General features: G+C 41.1%; 3 protein-coding genes and 1 pseudogene across 5 annotated transcripts; 1 reads left to right on the top strand and 3 right to left on the bottom strand.

Annotated features, from left to right (window-relative positions):
* Positions 1-1,573: 1,573 nt before the first annotated feature.
* On the bottom strand, positions 1,574-5,412 carry LOC122068815 (D-3-phosphoglycerate dehydrogenase 1, chloroplastic). Its single transcript, XM_042632723.1, has 5 exons — positions 4,679-5,412; positions 3,675-4,051; positions 3,465-3,575; positions 3,279-3,374; positions 1,574-2,422 (listed from the first exon to the last, which is right to left on the bottom strand). The coding sequence occupies exons 1-5, from the start codon at positions 5,223-5,225 to the stop codon at positions 1,751-1,753; spliced, it is 1,803 nt and encodes a 600-aa protein (XP_042488657.1). The 5' UTR covers positions 5,226-5,412; the 3' UTR covers positions 1,574-1,750.
* A 1,813-nt stretch (positions 5,413-7,225) lies between these two features.
* LOC122068816 (microtubule-associated protein RP/EB family member 1C-like) lies at positions 7,226-9,588 on the bottom strand. The gene is made up of 6 exons (XM_042632724.1): positions 9,397-9,588; positions 9,048-9,203; positions 8,725-8,831; positions 8,248-8,485; positions 8,051-8,164; positions 7,226-7,932 (listed from the first exon to the last, which is right to left on the bottom strand). The coding sequence occupies exons 1-6, from the start codon at positions 9,502-9,504 to the stop codon at positions 7,654-7,656; spliced, it is 1,002 nt and encodes a 333-aa protein (XP_042488658.1). The 5' UTR covers positions 9,505-9,588; the 3' UTR covers positions 7,226-7,653.
* Positions 9,589-12,162: 2,574 nt separating this feature from the next.
* On the bottom strand, positions 12,163-15,262 carry LOC122068828 (probable LRR receptor-like serine/threonine-protein kinase At4g37250). 3 transcript variants are annotated; one of them, XM_042632745.1, is made up of 3 exons: positions 14,870-15,262; positions 13,095-14,779; positions 12,163-13,019 (listed from the first exon to the last, which is right to left on the bottom strand). In XM_042632745.1, the coding sequence occupies exons 2-3, from the start codon at positions 14,743-14,745 to the stop codon at positions 12,358-12,360; spliced, it is 2,313 nt and encodes a 770-aa protein (XP_042488679.1). In that variant the 5' UTR covers positions 14,746-14,779; positions 14,870-15,262; the 3' UTR covers positions 12,163-12,357. The 3 variants fall into 3 exon arrangements, with proteins under 3 accessions (XP_042488679.1, XP_042488678.1, XP_042488680.1); XM_042632744.1 differs by having other exon boundaries at positions 14,996-15,262; XM_042632746.1 differs by having other exon boundaries at positions 15,063-15,262.
* A 2,982-nt stretch (positions 15,263-18,244) lies between these two features.
* On the top strand, positions 18,245-22,215 carry LOC122068817 (annotated as a pseudogene).
* Positions 22,216-22,521: the final 306 nt, after the last annotated feature.

Genomic DNA, 22,521 nt, shown 5'->3' with positions numbered 1-22,521 from the left:
ACCATATTTGAACGATTATCAGAGATTGTTGTCTATGGATCGAGTCCAGAATTCCTACAAAAAAAAAAAAAAAAAAAAAAAGATCGAGTCCATACTTTTTATTTATAAAATATAATAGAATAGAGCAACGAACTTATAAATGGTTGAACTCTGTACTCTGTTATTGTTCTTTGAATGCTGCTCTTGCTTTCCAAACCCTATTTAATGAAATGGGCAACCTTCACAACTCTAAAGCAATGCACCCAAATCCATGCTTACGTGATCATAACGGGAACGACTCACCCTTCGGCAATACGCAACCTTCTGAAATGTATAGCAAACATAGATCATGACGATACTGCCTATGTCCTTGCCATTTTTCGTCAAATTTCAAAACCCTCCACTTTCCTATGGAATATCGTCATCAAGCTCTGCGCACTAGATGGTTCCAAGGAGAAGTCATGGCAGCAACGGCAAGATAGTTGAAACCGTGGGATGAAAGTAGGAATGGGAGACCAGGAAGCGAGGATCATTATAACAAAAGATCCGATTCCAATTCCAACAAGAACTGATTTCTCAATTTTCCTTTATGAACGATAATATAGTTCGTATGTGTATATGGTTATTTGAGACAAAATTGGAACTACCCACACGATCAATTATATGCCACATGTTGCACTCCTCTGCCGCTATACGATCTGTAGTACCTTTCCGTGATATCTTTCATCTCTGATTTCTCTTTCAAATGCACTATTTTTCTTTTTCAGAAGTTTTTATGACTTTTGCAACATTTGAGGCTCCGTTTGCTTGTAAAGGGAAATTTAAAGGATAGGAAAGTAAAATTTTCATACTTAAAAAAAATGAATGTTTATAATCATTACCCTATGTGATTCAATGTGATTGTATAAATTATAAACTACTTGATTCTTTTATCTATATTTAGTAATGATACATTTTATATGTAATTTTTATTTTACATATTATAACAAAAGGTTTTAGATGCAAAGTAAAATGAAATTTTACAACCAAATATTGAATGATTTAAAGTGATGATAGTCACATGAGGTAATGATTACATATATTTCTTTTTTAAATATAAAAATATCATTTTCCTTCCCCATAATTCCCCTTACATGGTTTCTAGAATCAGTAATTGGGTCGGTGAATTGGCCATCTTGGATCGTAATCGACCGTAATCAATCTAGATTCCAACTGATTTGACACTGTCGATTCACACACAAAAGCCCTAGAGTCGCTCTGTTTTTTAATACGAGGACCGATTCAAGAGTTCTTGGGACCCAACGGAATCCGCAGAACAAATTTCCCTCCGTCTTTGAAAACCTACCTTGGTGAGTGGAAATGGCACACACAAGCATCCCCAACGGCCAGAGGGAGCGAGAGAGAGAGATAGAGACTAAATAGTGCAAGTGTAGCCACTGCTGACAGACATTGATTGCATCTGCAACTGACCACAAACCAATCCTGTGCCTCAGATGTCTTCTTCCTTCATCTCTACCAGGAAGAAAGACGATGAAGCATTTTTAATTCAAAAAAAAAAATATATATATATATATATATATTCAAGGGAAGAGGCTACTAAAACTTCCACTTTGTCTCAAGGAAATTGATCTAAAAGCAACAAAAACTAAATAGAAAGTCTACAATCAACTACGGAAATATTTAAGCCGCTACTTGAGAACCCCCCTAAGCAACCAGAAAGAAAGAAAACGTAGCATGAATGCAACATACCAAAATTGATTAAGAAGCAAAACTACAACTTAAGGAAAACAAACTCCTCAATTGCTGGTATTTCCCCGATTTTCTTCAGAGTCTCTTTGCTGGGTTCTTCATCCACACCAATTGCCATTACTGCTTGTTTTCGCGGGGCAATCCTCCCAACACTCATGAAGCTTACATTCACATTTTCTCCGCCCAGCACACTCCCCACCTTTCCAATCATCCCTGGTTGATCAACCTGCCTGCACAGTATGAGGCTGCCTTCTAAGCTCACATCCACTTCAAAAGATCCTACCTTTGTCAAATGGGGTATCCCATCCTTCACCTTTCCCTCCACTTTAATCTCACCAGACTCTGAGATGGCACTGGCAAATTTTGATTCCACATTGGCAATTTGAACCTGGATGAACTCAAGTGGGCTCTCAGGTGAGCCGTCCAGCAGGATCCGCTCTTCTGAAATCCGCAGTCCTCTCTGCTTTGCAGTGAAATCAGCATTAACCAGATTGACAAATACACTGGATATAGGCTCGATCAGACCCTTGGTGATCATGGCACGGAGCACCCTAGTATCAAGATCATCAGGAGCTCTAGCAGATGCATAAGTAACCTTCACTGATTTCACACCACTGCCACCTGCTACCAACTGTACAGCAAGTCTGCCAAGCTTCTCTGCAAGTATGACAAATGGTGCAAGCTCCGACAAAACCTGTTGTTTAGAGAAGAAAGTAAGATACAAATTCCACACATGGAAAAAACATAAAGTAAGAAAAGATGCTTATTACTCGTACACAATGGTGCATGGAGGTGAAAAACAAAAGCTATAAAAGTCTTTGTTTGAAAGACACGCACATGCACATATACACAGAGCTAGCTGATCAGGAGATACTGGAAACTGCTCACCATATTCTCTCTCACCACTTAAAAAGGACATGATATAGGTGTGATGGTTATGATCATCTGCTAGGGTTGATTTCTAATTTAAGAGATCTCACAGATCATGAGAAACCAATTATTCCTCTCGAATTCCAATAAACTCCATCTCATGGTTGTTCTAATCTGAATGTAGCTTGGTAGAAACACCAGGCAATTTGGACCAGCTACAATTTAAGTAGAGGGGTCAAAATTTATAAATTTATGAAGAAGAAAAAAAAGTAGCCAACTTTTGCTATGCGCTTTTTAGGAAACTAGGGGCCCGTTTGATAACGTTTCTGCCGTTTCTGTTTCGAGAAACAGCAGAAACATAAATTTCCGTTTCTGTTTAAGGTGTTTGATAAGTCATGTTTCTGGAAGTCAATAGTAACCAGCGAATGAATGGTCACAAGTCGTTTCCAAAAACGGCCTGGGTCGTTTCTTGACCCATAAATAAGTAGAAATTTCAATTTCTATTTCTGAAAACAAGTGAAACAAAACAGTTTTATCAAACGCGTTTCTTGAAACATTATCAAACGGGCCCTAAGTCTGCAGCATTTTCTACTCAAAAGAACCACAAAATTTCTATTAGAAAGAAATGTTGGATGTTTTTTATGCAGCAAAGGACACAAAGCAAAGGTCTTGTAGAGTACCTCAGCAGGAACCATGGGTGCATTTACAGCAGTAGCAGCAAGTTCCCCTTTCAAGGCCCCGGCAACAGCTTCAGCTATTTCAATGGCCACTCCTTCCTGATTGTAGCAACAATGTCAAAAGATGGCATAACAAAAGAAATGAAGTGTCGCAGTCAGCAGATGTCATGGTTGATAATAGCAGGTTACCTGAGCTTCCATAGTGCTGGCACCAAGATGTGGAGTCACAGTAACACTTTCATGGTGCACCAACTTGCTGTCTTTTGGTGGTGGCTCCACAGTGAAGACATCAAGAGCCGCCTGGTTCAATAAAAGGACAAATTATCCTCTATTCCTTCCATTTTCTTATACATAATGAGAAACATGGTTATATGGCTTTGTGGAAGAAATGGAAAGAACCTGAGCAACAATCCCAGCATCCAATGCCCTCACAAGAGCATCCTCATCAATCACTCCACCACGAGCAACATTGACAATTCGAACTCCTTTCTTCATTTTTGAAAAAGCTTCATCATTGAATATCTTTGATGTAGCAGGAGTAAGAGGCGTGTGCAATGAGATGAAATCTGATGTTGCTAAAGCTTCATCAAAAGACAACAGCTCAACACCGATTGCACGAGCACGATCTGCAGGTGCATAGGGATCGTGGGCAATAACATGCATACCCAATCCCTTGGCACGCCGGGCAACCTCTGATCCCACCTTCCCAAATCCCATCACAGCAAGTGTTTTTCCAACAAGTGAAACACCAACATATTTGTTTCGTTGCCATTTGCCTGAGTTCACCAACATAGCAATAGCATAAGAGAGGTATTCGTATTTTTCTAATTACTTGATATTAAAGATCAAGGTTTTTTAATAACACCTCTGTAAGATCACAACAAATCAACTGCACCGCTAATATGGCTTGTCACAGAGAATAGTCATGGGATCATGGCTTTCAATTATTAGGTACATACTTTATTGCAGTTATGCTCAATAAACTTATTCCAGAGAACTATTCACAGGTTATCCAATCTATTCTGAGATATATTTTTATAATAACATTGCTTCCCCGCCTTACAGACCCATAAAGGAAAAAAGAAAAGAATCTATTGAACTAATCAAAGTAGGAAAAGTTAGGAGTTTCTTTTATGCTAAAGTAATTTAGTGATCGACAATGGGGAAGAAAAGTATTTTGACCGTTTTTGGAACAAGAGAATGGTTCATCAAAGCAAAATCAGTAATAGATCGATCATAGCCTCCATTTTCGATTTCAGATGCATATCAATTGCCAAAGTATAAACCACTCCGAGAAAATATGGGATGATGACTGAAGAGAATAAAACGCTCGACAAAATGCCTAAACGTAAGGATATATATTGAAGTTCGAAAAGAAAAAAGGGAAAAGACAAGATACCTACCAGCCTTGACAGAGGCATCGGCCTGGGCGATATTGCGAGCCATAGCGGTGAGGAGGGATATGCCGTGCTCGGCAGCAGCAACAGTATTGGCGGTAGGGGCATTGACGACAAGACAGCCGTGCTCGGTCGCCGCCGACAGATCAACGTTATCGATGCCCACACCAGCACGTCCGACCACTTTAAGCCGGCCGCCAGACGATTCGAACACTTCACGAGTGACTTTGGTAGCACTCCTAACAATCAAGGCATCGCAGAGAGAGATCTTGGTACAGAGTTCCTCCTGAGTCATGTTATAGGAGCAATCGAGATTCGCAAATCCCTTCAAGAGATCAAGCCCAGCTTCACCTAACTTCTCCGCGACGAGGACCGTAGGCTTCGCGTCCATCGACAATATAACGAAAGAAGCCCTCCTCTGGCCTAGACGATGAGGAGTAGCGACGGTGACACTGAAGATGTTGGAGAGAGGAACATGCCATGAGAGAGATGATGGATTCTTCTTCTTCAGGGAAGAAGCAGAGAGAAGGCTTGAAGATGCAGCAGCCGCCATTACTCTACAGATCTACACACGCCCTCTCTACTCTCTTGTCTCTACTGTTTCTCACTCTTAAGTTTCTTCCTCTACAAATCCAAATAAATAGCTGCAGGATTCATTCTCCAGATTTTCCGAAATGGAATTAATTAAGTCACTAACCCTTTTTTGGTGGGTGTGTGAACAATGAAATGGTATTGGTATTGGTAGTGGTGGTGGTGGTGGCGGTGTTGGTGGCAAGATGATGACAAGGCCGGGGGTACAGTTCCCTGGAGATCCCGTCTGGGGCCCAGTGGTTGGCAGATCTGTTTTGTTATTTCTCATTTTTGGACTAAGGTGGGTGGATTTGTTGACATTAGGATAAGCTTTCCTTTTCCTAGTGGAAATCAAAATGCTTACGTAAGAACTTCCTTGATGCCAAACACTGTTTTGATCTGGTTTTTGACTGAACATGGTCCGGTTTGGAGCAAAGAACCACTTAAAACCCCTTATCCATTCCGGTCAACAAAAGCCTTCTTCGGATTATAACTCTTACATCTTAACATCATCAAAAGCACTGCTAACCAGATTTGATTAACAGCCCCCTCCCCCACCACCCAAAAGAAATAAAACCTTAACCCCCCAAGCATGGTTTAAGATACCAACCGTGGCTTTGGTCAATCTGTGGCTAAAACGGGGGTGAGAGTCTTGGTGAGACAAGCTTCGCTGTTGGGTTCAGTTAACATCAGGCATAATTCTAATTGATTTGATCACTGAAAAGAGGGATCCATAGTTTTTCAAATTTCACTTTGCAGCCAACAGGATTTTTTATTTATTTTTTTTTTTTTTTAATTTTTTTTTTTTTAAGTAGAAAAAGACTCATGCATTCAAATCATTCAAAGGAAAGTCAGTTACGGTAGTAGCCTCCCACAGCTTAAAACCAAAATGAGCCAAGGGTCATTACAAGTAAACTCAATTACACTCGAGGAAGATAGTGCCCTACGACAAAGGGAGTGAGCAACAATGTTTGTTTCACGGCGGTTAAAACGGAAGTTGCACTCCACAAACAAAGAAGAAAGGAGGATGATGTCATTCACAACTGAGCAAATATGAGCATTGAAACTACTGAAGTTGATAAACGAAGTAAGCTGTTGAGAAAGAGAGAAGTAAAGTAAAATCGAATATCACTGAAGGCCAACCTTCAGAGCAGCCAACAGTTTGGAAAGACCAATTAATGGATTATTGCTTCAAAGTAAAGTAAAATCCAAATCGAAATGGAAAGCAAAGCCGAAAGAGAGAAGTGAGAAGGGTGAGAAGGGGAAATAATGAGGATTGAAGAGGAAAGGAAAAGGACAGGAATCGAGTATTTGAGTCTCTCCATCCCTCTCCCCCAGAGGATAAGCCTCCCCAGTCTCCACTCTTGAAGTGAAAATGTGAAATGAATCAGGAAAGGTCAGCAGCACCTGCTGGTTGGGGGATTCACAGTTTCCACTTTCCTCTTGACACAACCAAATAGGAAATATAACTGACCAGTCATATCCTCAGACATTCCTTCCCTATTTTTCTCTCTGCTCCAAATGATGGTTATGAAACAGAATAAAATTATACCAGCCTAAGACTGATCTACGTGCCTGTCATTCAAGAGAAACCCTGCAAACCAACTTCTAACTCTGTCCACAAAACACGAATCTTTTGATGTTGAAGCAAATTCCAGTGTTTTTTCCTGGTTCCAATTGCACCCAGAAGTTTTCTGCAATCAGTTTCCATGGCAATTCGCAAGACATGCATACTCTGCACTTCACCTAGTTGGGCTTTACTCAACATAAAGCAGACATTTTAATGCATTTCTTAGACATTGTTGATGCGTTTGCCAACACACATACACACACAGACACTAATGTCATTGCAGAGGTAATTCGATCCCTTACATGCGGCCCATCACTTAAAATTTTGAAGCTCAAGAAAAACTATGGTCAAACTATGACAATGATGGCCACATTTCAGAAATCCCAAAAACTCCGAAACCCATTGAAAGTCACTTAAGATAAAAGAAATTCAATTGAAGTTAAAATATTTTAAGATAGGTCATTCCTCAGATGGAAACAATGATATCCAAAGCAGCCAGTTACTACAAATTCAGCCAACTCTCAAGTGATGTAAAGCGATACTTAAATGGAATCACTTTCAAACCCCTCCCCCATAGTAATCCTGAAGTGCTGGAATAAAATAGATACAACTGAAGGAAAGAGATCGGCTTATCATGAAATGAATAGTAGTAAGGAAAGAGAACAATCAAAACCAATTGGGTGTATAAGCTATTAATATCCCCATCTTGCTGTCGATGGGATTATATCTATCATTCGCTGCTATATAACCACAACAGAAATAAGGACAAACTGGAAAGAGGAAGCTAGTTTGGCAACCTGATACGATCAAAGTATCTTGATTCATAGACACAGGATTGATATCAACAACTAACGAGTGGAGACCCACTGCAATGGACATCAGATGCATCAGATTTCCTATGCCTTGGAGACAAAGTTAAACTGGCTGCACTATCAACCTCCGAAGTGAAGATATTTTTCCGCTTTTGACTTTCTATCTTTGGCTTTTCTTCTTTTACCTCAAGATCAGGATTCCAAGGCTTTGGATGACTCTGGCTCTGGGATATCATCGCTTGTGCTTCTGCCACCGCTGTTCCATTGTTATCAGTGGCATATAATATGATCTGTATCGCAGCAACAATCTGTAAAGATGAAATTATTTCCACAATTACCATAATCATTAGTATAGTAATTTAATTTGCATTATTAAAAGCGGTGCAGGAATTAATGGTATAAATTAACAAGGATGATGGACAGCACCGGTAATTGCTCAATCTCAGGAGACTGACATAAAATTTCAATATCCCTCAATTTTGAAAAGTAGAAATCCCTCTCCTTCTCAAGGGTATCCACTGAGAGCTTCAGCTCTGTGATCTGCATTAAACTCAATATTAGTTTACATTTATACACATAAACAGCCAGGGAGGAAGAAGCTTTATTGCATCATCTCATGTCACCTGTTCATCATAGACAGGGCGTCCATTAAAAGCAGCAGCTCCATTAGAAGCAGGTCTTGTAGTCTTGATGGTCGGATTAGTCGAGATAACAGCAGATGCATCATTCCATCGGCTGTTGTGAGAGGATTGAGTTTTGGTGGCAACCGTTGAGGTTTTGGTTGAAGCTTGTGTAGTTGCAGTCCTCTTGCTTGCTTCTTTTCCACCTTTGCAAGCTTTTCTCCTCTCCAGGGGATTATAACTGAAATACACAGTCAAGAATGAGAGCTTGAAAAACAAATGCGAATTTTCCTGCCAGTTCCGGACAGAGAACATGGTTAATAAATTGGAATTTGGTTCTCAGGCACCTTTCTTCCGGGTTGTAGACAGCACATGAAGAAATTTACATTATAATTCCAAAGGAAACATACAGAGCACCACACACACGCATACAATTCAAAACATCCAAGAAATGGAAGCTATAGAGGGCATGAGAGTTACTTGTGCAGAACTCCACCATTGACAGAGTCAAAGTATCTCTTCATCCACTGCATGAACTCCAGGTTATCAAGGGGTCTTCCCTTCACTAACATTTTCACTTCAATGTGCTGAAACCCAGAAAATATCAACATAAATCACATAAATCAAAGAGGAAACAAAATCTCAACAAAACCCTTAACCCATCAAATTTCCCCACAGAAAAAAGAGTCTCAGAAATTGATAGATCATAGATGCTCTGCAAATCAACGAAGAAATAATCTCAAGATCCACTAAACAAGCCACCCCTTCCCAAAAATGAAAATTGAATGGGAAAGTCAAGTGACCTTTGTAATCTTGAGTTTATTGAAGACATCCTGAAGGACCTTGTAATTCTGGATCATCTCATACTCACTCTTGGCTTCAAAATTGACCTTATGCATAGGCACTACCCCTGGGTGGACGACATCCATCAGCTGGCACTGGATCGCACCAGATGCAGCCTATATAAGAAATTGTTCACGGAATCAATAAGAAAAATTCCTAAGAAAATGACGCGGTGTATGCGGAACAGAAACAAAGTATGGATTTTTTCAAAAAGATCACGACGAATAAAAGAAAAATGAAAATTCTCCATCTGCGTTTGGTTTTCCATTTCAGAACAGTTAGGGTTAGGGTAAGTGGAGAAAATCTAACCTCTTCGACTTTAGAAAGATTGAGTTGGAGGGTTGAGTTGATCCAGGCAAGGATTTCTGATCTTCCTACGAAGTATGCAGAATCCATCATCCCAATGTTCGTCGCCATCTCTTGCTTCTGGAAGAGGAGATGAAAAAACCCAGAGAGAGAGAGGGGTTTGCTTTTTCGAAATGAGGGGGAGCGGGATGGGATTCTTTATTACTTATTTGAGTAATTCAATTTAAAGTTTCTAACCCTAAAGTGGGGTTTTACTGTTTTAGGCATATAGCCGTTAGCTTTAGACGCACTGGAGGCCATTTTTTCTCCATTGCTAGAAAGGGAAGGATTTGAACCGTCATAGTGCAAAGGTTACATGACCAGGTGACGTTCTCTTCCACATAAAATAAAAATGGTATAGAAAATTGGGATTGAGTTCCCCCTTCGAAAGCATAATGTACATTAGTGTTTCTTGTGTCCATCTCTCTTTTCTCCAATAGGAGAAAATATGTCATTTTCTTAGTGGAAGAGAGAGTTAGATAGTTGGAGGCGCTAGCATAAACTATGCTTGTAGACAGACATCATTCCTATAACTTGAAACAAAATTCCTCCCTAACTCAACACATCAATGCATAAACTTGTGACGGACCAATACCAATGAGGGTCCATTGATGGAGAGTTGGAGACCATCGGATCCCATTGTTCAACCTCCTTTCATCGTTGATGGTGGCTAGTCATGCGATGGAGTGGTTATAAGGAGGTTAGAGGTAAATATAAAAAAAACTTAGGTGGGTAAAGGAAACACTCTATTTTTAGAGTTTTGCAACCCCCATCTTTATTCTGGATTTATTTTGGATAATTTGATTAAATGAAAGATTGGATGAATAATTTGATAAATCTTGGAATGCCCTTAGATTTTATTTTGAGAAAATTACAGTGACTTCCCGGGGAGATTTTGACAATATCTTGGCACCCCCATTAGAGAAAAAATATTGCAACCGCTTCATTTTCAGACTAACAGTGGTACCTAACAACTTAAAACATAAAAATACCATTTTAACCTTTCCTATATGAAAGAGATCAAATCTCTCTTATTTCTCCTACAAAATAGCAAAGATTATAAGAATCCATGAAAGATAAAGGATTTTGGTATCTCTTACCTACAAAATCCATGTAACTAAAAGAGATCAGAACTCTCTTCTTTCTCCTATAGAAAATCCAACCAAAAAATGAAAGAGATTAGATCTCTCTTCTTTCTCTTCTTTTGGCCTGAGCAACGAAAACCTAGGTAGCAGCGACTTGAGCAAGGGTAACCTGGGGCAACAGTGGCAACCTGGGCAGCAAGGATAATAGGTTGTTCTTTATCTACAATTTCTTCGTTATCATCTGACCTACCGATCACCCATGTTCTAGTTTTCTATCTGAAATGAGGATAGAAACAAAGCTTATTCTTTGAAATTTACTCTAAAATCATTTGATTTCTCTAGTTGATAGAGCATATAATTCTCTATTTGAAATCAAAACCTACATATCTATGCTGAAATAATCAAATTATTTTCTATTTTTCATGAAATTATGTATGGATTTTGGTGTTAAAGTAAAAAAATTCCAATCTTGAGGTTTTCTTCCATTCTAGGGTTTTGAAATATAAATTAGAGTAAAATTATTCCAACCTTTGAGTAATTTTTCTTTTTCAATCTTAGTTTTGGAGTAGGTTTTCAAACGAAATTGTAAATGCTCTTCGACGAAGAGAGCAACAAGAGGAATATGAATCATGATTTATGGGAAGTATAGAGAAAGGGTACATTTGTAAGTTTATCACTTATAAGGATAATTTGACCATTTAAAAAATAGTAAAATAAAGACGGTCATCACTTTACCTCTAACCACTATACTTTTCTCTTACGATATGCCATGATATTGTTAGAATCTCTTAAGGTCAACGTAATTTCCTCTTTTACTTTTATGAGAGAAGCTTTTCCATTTATGAGCGAGATGAGTGGACCCTAGTAAGAATATCTAGGTCCATCGCCCAGGAATAGGACTCTAATAAGACTTAGACAGGTAGTGTATGGTGGTACAACGGGCCTTATCTCAGCTTTCTCTCCTTGCTTCTTACTATGTTAAATTTATAGTGTAAATTTGTGTGCAATGCCTCGATGTGCATAATTTAATGATCGAATAAGCAAAATGGTATTTGAGCCAAGCAACCTCTCCTTTGGAAGCACTATCCTAGAGCCCTTGAAAGAGGAAGAAAATGAACCCAGAAATCCTAATCCCCCCTAACCAGGGAACCATTCACATGGCTGAGCGAGCTTGATTTCTAGAACACAACTGGGACAGTTAGCTTGTAATCTGCTCTTCCACGATGTCTTCTTATCACAAGAGAATATAAAATGACTCGAGTGCAGCACTGGAACTCTTTCCATGCTACGCCATTCTCTGATCTTTCCATGCTACTCCATTCTCAACTATATATAGGGATCGGCCAACAAAGCTCCTTTAGCCATTCAACCTATTCTCTCAGATATCATTCACCTCTCTACTTGGTTCAATGATTGTATTTTCTCCTTTATTCTTAGAGATTCTAATCATGTAGCGGATTCCTTAGCTCGAAAGGCACTATCAAATTCGTGTATGATAGTCTAATCAAATTCCACTCCGTGATTAATGGAGAGTTGTAACTCCCCAACCCCCATGTGCCCCACACGAAATCAATAGATTCATTTTCACCAATATATATATATATATATATATATATAAGCTATATATTAATCTGATGCAGCTCCATTAACCCAAAAAAATGGAGGGCCAGATTCTTTTATTCCAAAATCAATCCTATTCCACCCTTTCTCTCTCTGTCCACTCCCTCACTGCTGCTATTGAGTGATCAATTAGTAAAACTCTCTGAAGTTAAAAAAAATTAGAAGAAACACGGGAAAAAACACATCAACATTACCTTTCCTCGTTATCTTTCTTTCTTAATTAGTAATGAAGAAGATGATTATGTGAGGAGGAAGGTATTTTGTCGAGCACTTGGAGCACTTCCTTCATGGAGGGTCTCTTTTGAGGTAGCATGGACGTACAAGCAAACCCCAGCTTAAAACATGCCAGCAGAACTTCCACGTCAGCTCGAATAGCCACATCAGCCATCCGGAGCACCCGATTACTATCTTCTACTGCCACAGACGACCCAGTGTTCCACTGAACCAACTCCCTTTCCGAGAGCATCTTCCCAGTGAGCAGCTCCAGCAAGATGACACCGAATGAGTAGACATCCCACTTGGGGTTGGGCTTTAGGTTCTTTGGGGACTCGGGCGCCATGTATTGGGAGGTGCCACCAAGGGAGCTGGTGCTGGGGCTAGCCCCTGGCCCCTGCTGCTCTTGTGTGGACCTCTTGCTCCCAATCCCGAAATGTCTATCCGACCCACCCGCTTTGTAGCTGTTATCTCCTACCCACACCAGCCTCTCCAACCCGAAATTCCCGATCATAGGCTCCATGTCTGCACCCAAGAGGATGTTACTGGGCTTCAGATTCCCATGGACGTGTTTCTTCTCATGGAGATACGTTAGCCCTCTTCCCACTCCTCTTGCTATCTTAAGCCTCACCTCCCACGGTAACTGATACGGTGACGAACCCGGTTTTCCTATACCCACATCGCGCATTTTAGCAAAAATAAAATCATTTACCTAACGTACTCGAGTAGGTAGAGAGAGCTTACTGGAACAGGCGTTGGCGAGGCTTCCGTTAGGGACGTAGTCGTAGATGATGAGCTTCTCGTCGGAACCCCAGAAGAAGCCTCTGATGCGGACTAGGTTAGGGTGGCGGAGTTTGGCGATTTGCCTGACCTGATTGTCGAAGTCCTTGAACTTCTCAAGACCGCTATCTCCTATCCTCCTCACCGCCAGCGTCGTCCCGTCTTCCAGCACCGCCTTGTACACAATGCTTGACCCTGTAGCTCCCAGTATGTAAGCCGAAGATTTCAGTAGAGTCTCCAGTTCCAGATCCGTTTCTCCATCCACCGTCACAAGAAACCCTCTTTTCTGCTGCATCTTCTGTTGCTCATCGTAGTTCACTTGCTCCTCTTCGTCCTCTTCACTACCCGTTGTTTGCGAAGTGTCTTCATCACTAATGCCTTTTTTTCTCAAACATGACCAGCCTAGCCCTTCCGTCGATGACCGGTCCTCTTCTCCTTCCATTTCTAACGCTTTCTTCTCTCCAGCGCCTGTGATGCTCGCCTTCCTTTTCTTCATCAATTGGTACACATACAGCAAAATCATTGACAGTATCCCTATTCCCGCCAAATCCCCTACAACGATGCCCACTATCGCTTCTGGTCTAAGCCCGCTCTGCCCCTGCTGTTGTTGAGTGCCTTGAATACCATTTGTCGCATTCCCGGCTGACCCAGTTACAGGGGTTGAGTCTATGGTCTTGGGCATCACTGCAATTGCCGGAGAGGTGGCATTGGAGACATTTGGGGCAGTGGAGGGCGTAGAAGGAGTTGAACACAGTTTCTTTAGCGGTTTCCCACATAAATCAGGGTTCCCGGCAAAAGACTCCATCTTCTGATCAAAAAAGGCTCTGTATTCTGGGATTTTCCCGCTTAGATTATTGAAAGATAGGTCAAGAGTAGCATTAGCTGGTATTCCCTTCCCAAAACCTGGCGGTATCGCTCCAGAGAGTCTATTGTAGGAGAGATTGAAGTACCAGAGTTTATCTCCACAGAATTCTGCAGGCAACGATCCGTCAATGAGGTTAGACGACAGATCAAGAACTTCTAGAGCTTGAAACCCGCTGGGCACACCGCCAGAGAAGTAATTGTTGCTGAGGGAGAGAACGGTGAGATTGGGAAGAGTAGTGAGATTGTCAGGGATCAATCCCGACAAGGCATTGCCGGATAAGTTGAGAAATTCAAGGCTCTTGAGTCCAGCGACGGACTCCGGCAACGAACCAGAAATGACATTGTTGGAGAGTGCGAGTGATTGAAGCTCGGAAACGTTGAACAGCGAGGCCGGTAGTGTCCCATTGAGTGAATTATTGGAGAGATCGAGATGCCGAAGGTGTTCGATCATACCCAGGTCAGGCGGAACAGAACCCAGAAGCTGACTGTTTGGGAGAGCCAAACTGATTACTCGAAGCGCATCGCCCATACTAGCAGTCGCGATTCCTGTGCACATAACTCCGTTCCATGAGCAGGGCGTGTCGTCGTCGTAGTTCCAGCTCCCCAACACTGATAGAGGGTCACTGAGAACAGAGTACTTGAAGGAAAGTAGAAGAATTCCGTCAGTAGTGAGCCCAAGTGACCGACCCAGAAGAAGAAGGAAAGCAGTAAATCTCCACCACAAACGAAGACCGCTGCTTCCGGAACTCATGCTTTCTCCCAATGATGCATCATCTCAACGACATCTGAAGAAGAAAAAGGGAGAAAAAATTTAGTAAAGCATAGAGAAGAGACAGAAAAGTTATATAATACCTAATACTCTATCAAAGCTTTACCGTTTGGTGACCAAATCAATATGGAAATTTTTACAGAAAAGAAACAATGGAACTGAGATTCATGATCTCAGAGCCAATGTGAATTGAGACAGTTAAGAGGGTTGTTGGGGAGAAAGAAAAGTTCACCACAAGACCAAACCCAAAACCTCTGGATCTGTTCTCCCCCAGAAGAAAAGCCACCACCACTTTGTACCTGGAGATAGTACAAACCGAATCTCAGACTCCCTTGCTACAGGACACCGAGATGAGTAGCTCCTTCCACTTGATTACATAAAATCACAGTTACAGTTTCTTCAAATTCATGTTTCGAGTTTTAGCCGTGATTGCAGGTGTGAAAGGGAAAGTCCTAGGGAAGTTTAAAAGGAAGGAAGAAAGAAAAGGTCATCGGAGGACGCAGACAAAGGAAGAGGACGACCGACCGACCGACCAACCGACCTTTCCATTCTTTGTGTTATGGAGGTATCATTAATTATTAAGTCAAATCTAGATAATTAATTACTCCCGTTAATCATTTATTATTATTCTATTGGTTTGGTAGAGAATTATGTTAGCTCTATGCTCCTCTCTTGGTTTTGGTAATTTGGTATGCATTTTATAAAAATTTGGGAGCTCAGGTGCCAAACCTGGTTCAGCGTATCGGTATGTCTTGGCTGTATCAACCGATGTGTATCGTTATTATTGATAACTAACATTGACATCTAATCTATAGGGAGAGGGATTTTTTTTAGAAACGGCATAGAAGAGTGCATCAATGAAATATAATGGAACCTTTCGTACATGGGAGGACATCGAGGTCATTTCCTGGAGGAGGAGAGTCATAGACTTAGAGAAAAGGGATGCTAGCATTCCCTCATCCGATGGCTTATAGAATTTTTTTTCTTTATTATATTGTCTTTTAGGAGAAAATAATGCTATCCGATGGTGCGCTCCTATGCCTAAATATAGGGGTGGCAAAATGACCACCATGCCTCTCTTTGGATGACTTGATGGTACAATCCCATTGGCCATGTGTTAATATAGAGACTACGCGATCAGATAGCGTTATTTATCCCTATCTTGTAATAAGAATTGTGATTACTATATTAGATTTTGTTAAAGGGTAGGTAAACCAAAATCAATAAAACCAAAACAAACATTAGAGTAAGTGGCCATAGTTTTTTGCCATGGTAGGCCATTACTTCACCAAATAATTGGGATTAGGAATCCCCCTTGGTCTCTCAGAGCCTCTAGTGTCTTCTTGTGTGACGTGTCTATCTATTTTTTGTTAAAACCTTATATCTGTCTCTTTTCTATCAAAAGTAGGAGTAAATATGTCATTTAACAAGAGGGAGGAGAGATAGTCTGAGTGTTGTGTCTCCCTCTTCTCCAAAACAATAAGGAGTAAGGATGCCTTTTCACATGAAGAAGAAGAGGAAGAGGAAGAGGAAGAGGAAGAGAAAGAGAGATATATATATATATATTTTTTTTTGTAACAATAAAGGACCCATTTCAGAAACTTCATATACGTGGAGACAGTACTTAGTCTATTTGTGTGGTGCATCGCATTAATACATACTAATCGAATTGGTCACAGCCGATTCGGATTATGATTCCAATCCCAATTGCATTGAAGGAAGTTTCCTTTCCCGTCTGTACTGTCCTTCTCTCCCCGCGAATAGCTATTTGTCAAAGTCGTTTTCTAACCCTAGAGTTAGATCCCATAAGGATAAATACGATGTCTAAATGGTAGCAGCGTTAAGCGCTCACTTCATATAAGCATCACATTTATTTTTAACTGTTGATCTTATATGAGATAATTTAAAGCGTTCTTTATTTTCAACCGACAACTGATTATTTCGGTTTACCTTTCCAGCTGGGCGTCATTTTTAAAGGGGTATTCGTCTCCTCCTCTGCTAGTAATAATGGCCCCAACAGAATGCCTGTAATTAACCTCGCACCATGGCTTACTACCATTAGAGCTGGAACTATTGATCGAAATTTTCCGACCGACGTAATTCTCAATGATGGACGAAAGCTTCCAAGTGTAGCTATCTACTCTGATAAATTGTTGTACGAAAAAATGTTCCCATTGGTTTACCCTAGCAAATCGGGAGTACTTTCCACTTCACTTTGTATGGAGAATTCTCTCGATCCAAAACTCGTCAGAGGCAAGATCATGTCTGCGAGTCACAAAGGGTTTAGTTGTTGAGAAAGCAGGTGGAGTTGGACTGATCCTCGCTAATGGGGCATCAAATGGCGAAGGTGTTGTCAGCGATGCTCACAGCTCACCTCATCCCTACCTGTGCAGTAGGCGCCAAAGAAGGTGATGCAGTCAAAGCTTACGGTTCTTCTTCTTCCATTCCGACGGCCACCATCGCCTTCGATGACACCGTCATTGGCGTGAAGCCAGCACCGGTGGTGGCCTTCTTCTCTGGTCGAGGTCCCAGTGGTATAGACCCGGAGATCCTCAAACCAGACTTGACCGCCTTTGGTGTCAACATTCTGGCCGCATGGACAGATGCGGTAGGACCGATCGGCTTAGATTCCGATGCCCAGAAAACTGAGTTTTTCTCAGGCACATCCATGGCTTGCCCCCATGTGAGTGGGGCCACCGCTTTACTCAAGTCGTCCCACCCATATTGGAGCCCTGTTGCTATTCGTTCTGCAATAGTGACTATTGCGAGCATCGTCGACAACCGTCTTTGGCATATATACAAAACAGGGAATGGGATGTTGAAGTAGAAAGCCCTAATAAAGGCATGAAGGCAATCGGCGGCTTGGTAATTTACAGCGCCACCCCCTGGAGAATGCCAATATTATAAGAACACCCCCTCTCTTTCACCAAATTAGACTCAGACCCCCTACCGTCAATCTCCATTAAGTAAGGATTTAAAATGACATTTTTACCCTTTTAATTAAAATAAATAATAAAACATATTGTACCTAAGTTACTTCGCACCGACCGTCCGCAACAGCAGCTGTCGGTGGTTCTAGCTTCTTCTCCGGTGGAGTCGCAGTGGTCTCAGTTGGCCGGAGTCCCGAGACTTACGTGGTGGCATTAAAGGTGAAGGCCCCTCCACCCCCGGCATGCACTAGCATGACAGCGACCGAGAGAGCATCGAACAATGGTTGTCGTCGGGGAAAAACACGACATGTCCCGTCACAAAGCAGCCACTTCCTTTAGACTCTTCTTTAACTCCAAACCATACTCTCCGGCGACTAATCCAGGCCTGGTGCACCACCAAAGGCGTCGATCGGATCCCAACCCCGAAATCTCCTCTCAACAAGACCCATATCCTTAAACTGGTTCAAGATCTCTGGGTTCCTCGGCTACAATTGAAGACATTGAAGAAGTTAGAGTCTTTAGCTTCTGAGAAAGAAAGCCATAGGACACAAATGGTAGAAGCTGGCGTCGGACTGCTCCATCCCTCTCGCCTTGCATCGATCGATCTGGTCACTGTGTTGGATGTCAGCGGAAGCATGACCCGTGCCAAATTGCAGATGCTGAAGCGTGCCATGCGGCTTGTGATATCATCGCTTGGCTCTTCTTATCGGCTCTCCATCATTGCCTTCTCGGCGTGCTCCAAGAGGTTGTTGCCGCTGAGAAGGATGACGGCTCAGGGCCAGCGCTCGACGCGGCGAATCATCGACCTGCTCGTCGCTGGGCAGGGTACCAGCGTTGGAGAAGCTCTGAGGAAAGCCGCTGAGGTGCTGGAAGATCGGTGGGAGAGAAATCCCGTGGCGAGTATCATGCTCCTATCGGATAGCCAGGACGAGCGTGTCTCTAGAGCGAATTCAGAGGATCGACGGTGTTCGAAACCCCAAGTGTCGTGGACAAGATTCTCTCTCTCTCTCTCTCTCACACACACACACACACACAGAAGTCTGAACCGTGAGGCCAACTTGTGTGTTTTAAAAAAAAAAGGTCCAGAATGCCGAGCTTGTCAAGACCAAAGAACTCAGGTGGGATTTCACCGGAGAACTGGTTGCAACTCAAATTCAGAACTGGTTGCAACTCAAAGACTTGATTAAGTCTGCTACTGGTTGCCGCGAGCCTGTTGTCACCGTCCGTCGCTGATGCCGTTGTTGCCGGTGATGGAAACAAACATGCCCATGCCTTCATCGTCACCGTCGGCCTCTCCAACGATGCCACCATCATGGGTCACCTCCTCGCCGCAAGTTCCTGGAGGGGCTTATTACATAGACATTTTAGGTATTTTACGTTTAGTTTAGTAAGGGCATTTTGGTATTTAAAATAAAATATAATAGTTGACATCAGCATATATAGTATATTCTTTAACTGAGACTGACGGTAGGGGGTCTGAGTCTAATTTGGTGAAAGAGAGGGGGTGTTCCTATAATATTGGCATTCTCCAGGGGGTGGCGTTGTAAATTACCCATTTATTATCAAAAGATCAATGTTCAAAATTAATTGTGGTGTTTATTTGGAGCGGACTGTCACGGCCTTAGATCTTTCTAAGCAATCGTGTCAGCACTTAGCACTCCCACTAGCACTAAGTCAGCCTAACCACCCTCCTTAAGGGATTGTGGGCCTTCAGTGGGCAGGCTGTGACAGGACGCTTAAGCGCTGCTACCAGTCACCCTAAAAGGATAGAGAATCTCTTTAACATGGGTGAAGACAAACTAAGTACACAAATTTTCTATTTTGATGCAATGCCATTGGGTGAACCCATCTTTCATTGGTTTTATTCCCAAATTGGAAAAGGACTTTAATTTCCTATTCCTTTTCCAAACTAAGTTCACTCCAGAAAATCTCCAAAGAATGAATGGGAATCTAACTTGTTAGCAAAAAAAAAAAAAAAAGAATGCGAATGGGAATCTAAGGGCCCGTTTGATAACGTTTCAAGAAACGGAGCAAAAACCGTTTGATAAAACTGTTTCGTTTCACTTATTTTTAGAAATAGAAATAGAAATTTTTACTTATTTATGGTTCAAGAAACGACCCAGGCGAAACAAGTTCAACTTGTTTCGCCGTTTCTGGAAACGACTTGTGGTAATTCTTTCACTGGTTATCATCGACTTCTAAAAACATGACTTATCAAACACCTTCAATTCCGTTTCTATTTTTAGAAACGAAAATTTATGTTTCTGCCGTTTCTTGAAACAGAAACGACAGAAACATTATCAAACGAGCTCTAACTTTATCATGTGGTCCCTTTGCCTCTTCTCCGCTGCCAAGCCCAATCGAACCGCTTAGGATTGTGGTTGTTGGTTAATAAAGAAAGAAATCAGGACTGCAACAAGGAGAGGAATCTGCAAATTTATGGGGGGGACCAGAATCTTCACTGGTATCTACTGCCATTTAAGTTGTTGGTTTAGAATATGGGATGGCGGGAGTGAGAATGAGAATGAGAATGATCGTGTGCATAGCAAAGATTTAATTCTCGAGTATCGGATTGATTGATACGATACTGATATAGTATCGATTCTGGATAATATCAGTTTAATTTAGTGGGCTAGACATCCTCGTCACATTTACAGCTTTTTAAACAAATTGAATTATATAAAGTGAAATCTAATCTATTAATCTAATATGGTCTCCCTCCTCCTCCTCCTCAATTAGAGAAAAAGCCATTCTTATAGGATTAGCAACCCTCTTTTTAAAGACAAAAAGCCTTTCTCGAAGGATTAACAACCCTCTTTTTTTTTCACCTACACCTAAACAACTAAGTTGTATCACCACATGCTTTGCCGGGTTTTGTTAATATTACAGAATTAACTTCACCAAATCCTTGATTATTAGAATAGTTAGTAAATTCATGTATAATATATAGATTTTTATCGTATTCAAACATTTCAAGTAAAAGTTTTAATTTGATATATCAATAATTTATTAGTCGGGAAATTTACATTCACCTTTCCTTGCATTTGTCTTTATTACATTCACCCTTCTACGTTTCACTTCTTACAAATAAATCCACTCAACCTAACACAACCATGAGACTTATGTTAGTTTTTGAAATTGTAAAGACAATTTTAACCCTTATGATAACTTCACTTAAAACATCTTAAGTTACCCTATGAACATTTTCAACCCTAAATCCGTAACTTGCCTTGAACCATTGGCGTTGCCCCCTTTGTTTCTATTCACGGCAAAACCTCTCACCGGCGGCACCCCCAAATGACCAGAATTTCTGCAAACGCAAAAAACTCGTCGGTATTCTAATCCCCAGTTGTGTTGAAATCGTCTGCAATTCGGATCTCATACAATTCCATGCAATATCACCTCCAGGCGGTAATACGTGTATTGATACCAATACAATGGTCTAGATCTGGTACAACTAATAAAACATTAAATCAATGAAGAGGTATTTAAATCAGATCTGGACCATTGTATTGGTATCAATACACGTGTCATCAAATGAAGGTGGTATTACATGGAATTATACGAGATCGGAATTGCAGACAATTTTTTTCTAAGTTAAGGAAGAACAAGAATACTTGACGGTTAGAAACTAAATTAGAAAAAAGGGGCTTCAGCCTGGGTCAGTAGAGGTCATCGCTGGCATCATTTCATGGCTGATGCACCTGTGACTGTTTATTTTGCACACCATCTGCCATGTCCCAGAGCTTTACCAGTTCAATCTTGGTGATAATAATCTCACGTTACAGAGAAACTCTTTTAAGGGGTTGGGGAAAGAAATCACATAAGAGGGAGACAGAAAAGCCAGGTGAAGCTTACGAGAACCCAATCTTCTCTTCTTCGTTCTCCTTCAACTATTCGATCTTCAATCCATAGTCTCTCATCTATACAAGACAAGAAGCGGCAGCTTTCGAATCGTTATCTGATTCGTTGGAATCATCTCGTACCTGTTATGGGCATGGCGTTCTTGAGTTTCTCTTTTTTCTTGTTCTTTTACTTCTATCTCAGAAGGAAAGACATACCCACTATAGAAAACTTCTTGTTAGCTCTTGTTTTCATCACTGTTGTTCTTTATTTTGGTGGGAATAAAAAGAGTTTTATCATCCAGACCTCATTGTTTCTGAAACAGTTGTGGGATAAGAAGAACAGGAAATTGGGGGTTTCAAAGGGTAGAAATGAATCGGTAAGAGTAGTTCATAGGCAACGGAGGCTCGTCCTCTTTCAAGAAAGAAAGGAAAGACAACAAGATTATCAAAGAAGGGGTAAAGTTTTACAGCAATGGTGGTTTCTATGAAGGTGAATTTGAGACAGGATGTGGTGTTTACAGGTTATATACAGGGGATAGTTATGCAGGTGAATGGTTTAATGGGCAGAGCCATGGAATGAGAGTTGCAGAAATTCAGGTCATTTGAGGGTGGCGCCGATGAGAGGATTTACCTACACTCTTTGTGGCATATTTTTTGGCTTCAAGAGCTACTTTGGATTAGTCATCACTATTTTGTTTTTCTTCACCTCCTCCTTTGAAAAAAAATCCTCTGTTTTTTCTCATACCTATTTTTCCTTGTTTTGCTACCTGCAAAACACGACATGTGGACAATTTTAAGATCAACGCACCAGATGTAATAATCCTCACCCAACCTTGACCGTTGATCTTAAAATTGTTCACATGTCTTGTTCTGCATATAGCAAAATAAGGAAAAACATGAATGAGAAAAACAGAGGATTTTCTTCCTCCTCCTTTTAACTTCGCTTCATTTTTTGCTGATTGATGTCGAACTTCATTCCCTCG

The sequence above is a fragment of the Macadamia integrifolia genome, unplaced genomic scaffold (genome assembly GCF_013358625.1).
Source record: "Macadamia integrifolia cultivar HAES 741 unplaced genomic scaffold, SCU_Mint_v3 scaffold46, whole genome shotgun sequence".
NCBI classification, from domain to species: Eukaryota; Viridiplantae; Streptophyta; class Magnoliopsida; order Proteales; family Proteaceae; genus Macadamia; species Macadamia integrifolia.
This window is presented reverse-complemented; position numbering and strand designations above follow the sequence as displayed.

Coding starts and splice junctions, on each gene's coding strand:
- LOC122068815 (XM_042632723.1), bottom strand. CDS start 5,225: ATGGCGGCTGCTGCATCTTCAAGCCTTCTCTCTGCTTCTTCCCTGAAG. Junction 4,052..4,678: donor CGATGCCTCTGTCAAGGCTG/GTAGGTATCTTG, acceptor TGGTGAACTCAG/GCAAATGGCAACGAAACAAA. Junction 2,423..3,278: donor CACCCATGGTTCCTGCTGAG/GTACTCTACAAG, acceptor TCTAAACAACAG/GTTTTGTCGGAGCTTGCACC.
- LOC122068816 (XM_042632724.1), bottom strand. CDS start 9,504: ATGGCGACGAACATTGGGATGATGGATTCTGCATACTTCGTAGGAAGA. Junction 9,204..9,396: donor ATCTTTCTAAAGTCGAAGAG/GTTAGATTTTCT, acceptor TTTCTTATATAG/GCTGCATCTGGTGCGATCCA. Junction 7,933..8,050: donor CTGAGATTGAGCAATTACCG/GTGCTGTCCATC, acceptor TCATCTTTACAG/ATTGTTGCTGCGATACAGAT.
- LOC122068828 (XM_042632745.1), bottom strand. CDS start 14,745: ATGAGTTCCGGAAGCAGCGGTCTTCGTTTGTGGTGGAGATTTACTGCT. Junction 13,020..13,094: donor CCTCGCCAACGCCTGTTCCA/GTAAGCTCTCTC, acceptor ATGTGGGTATAG/GAAAACCGGGTTCGTCACCG.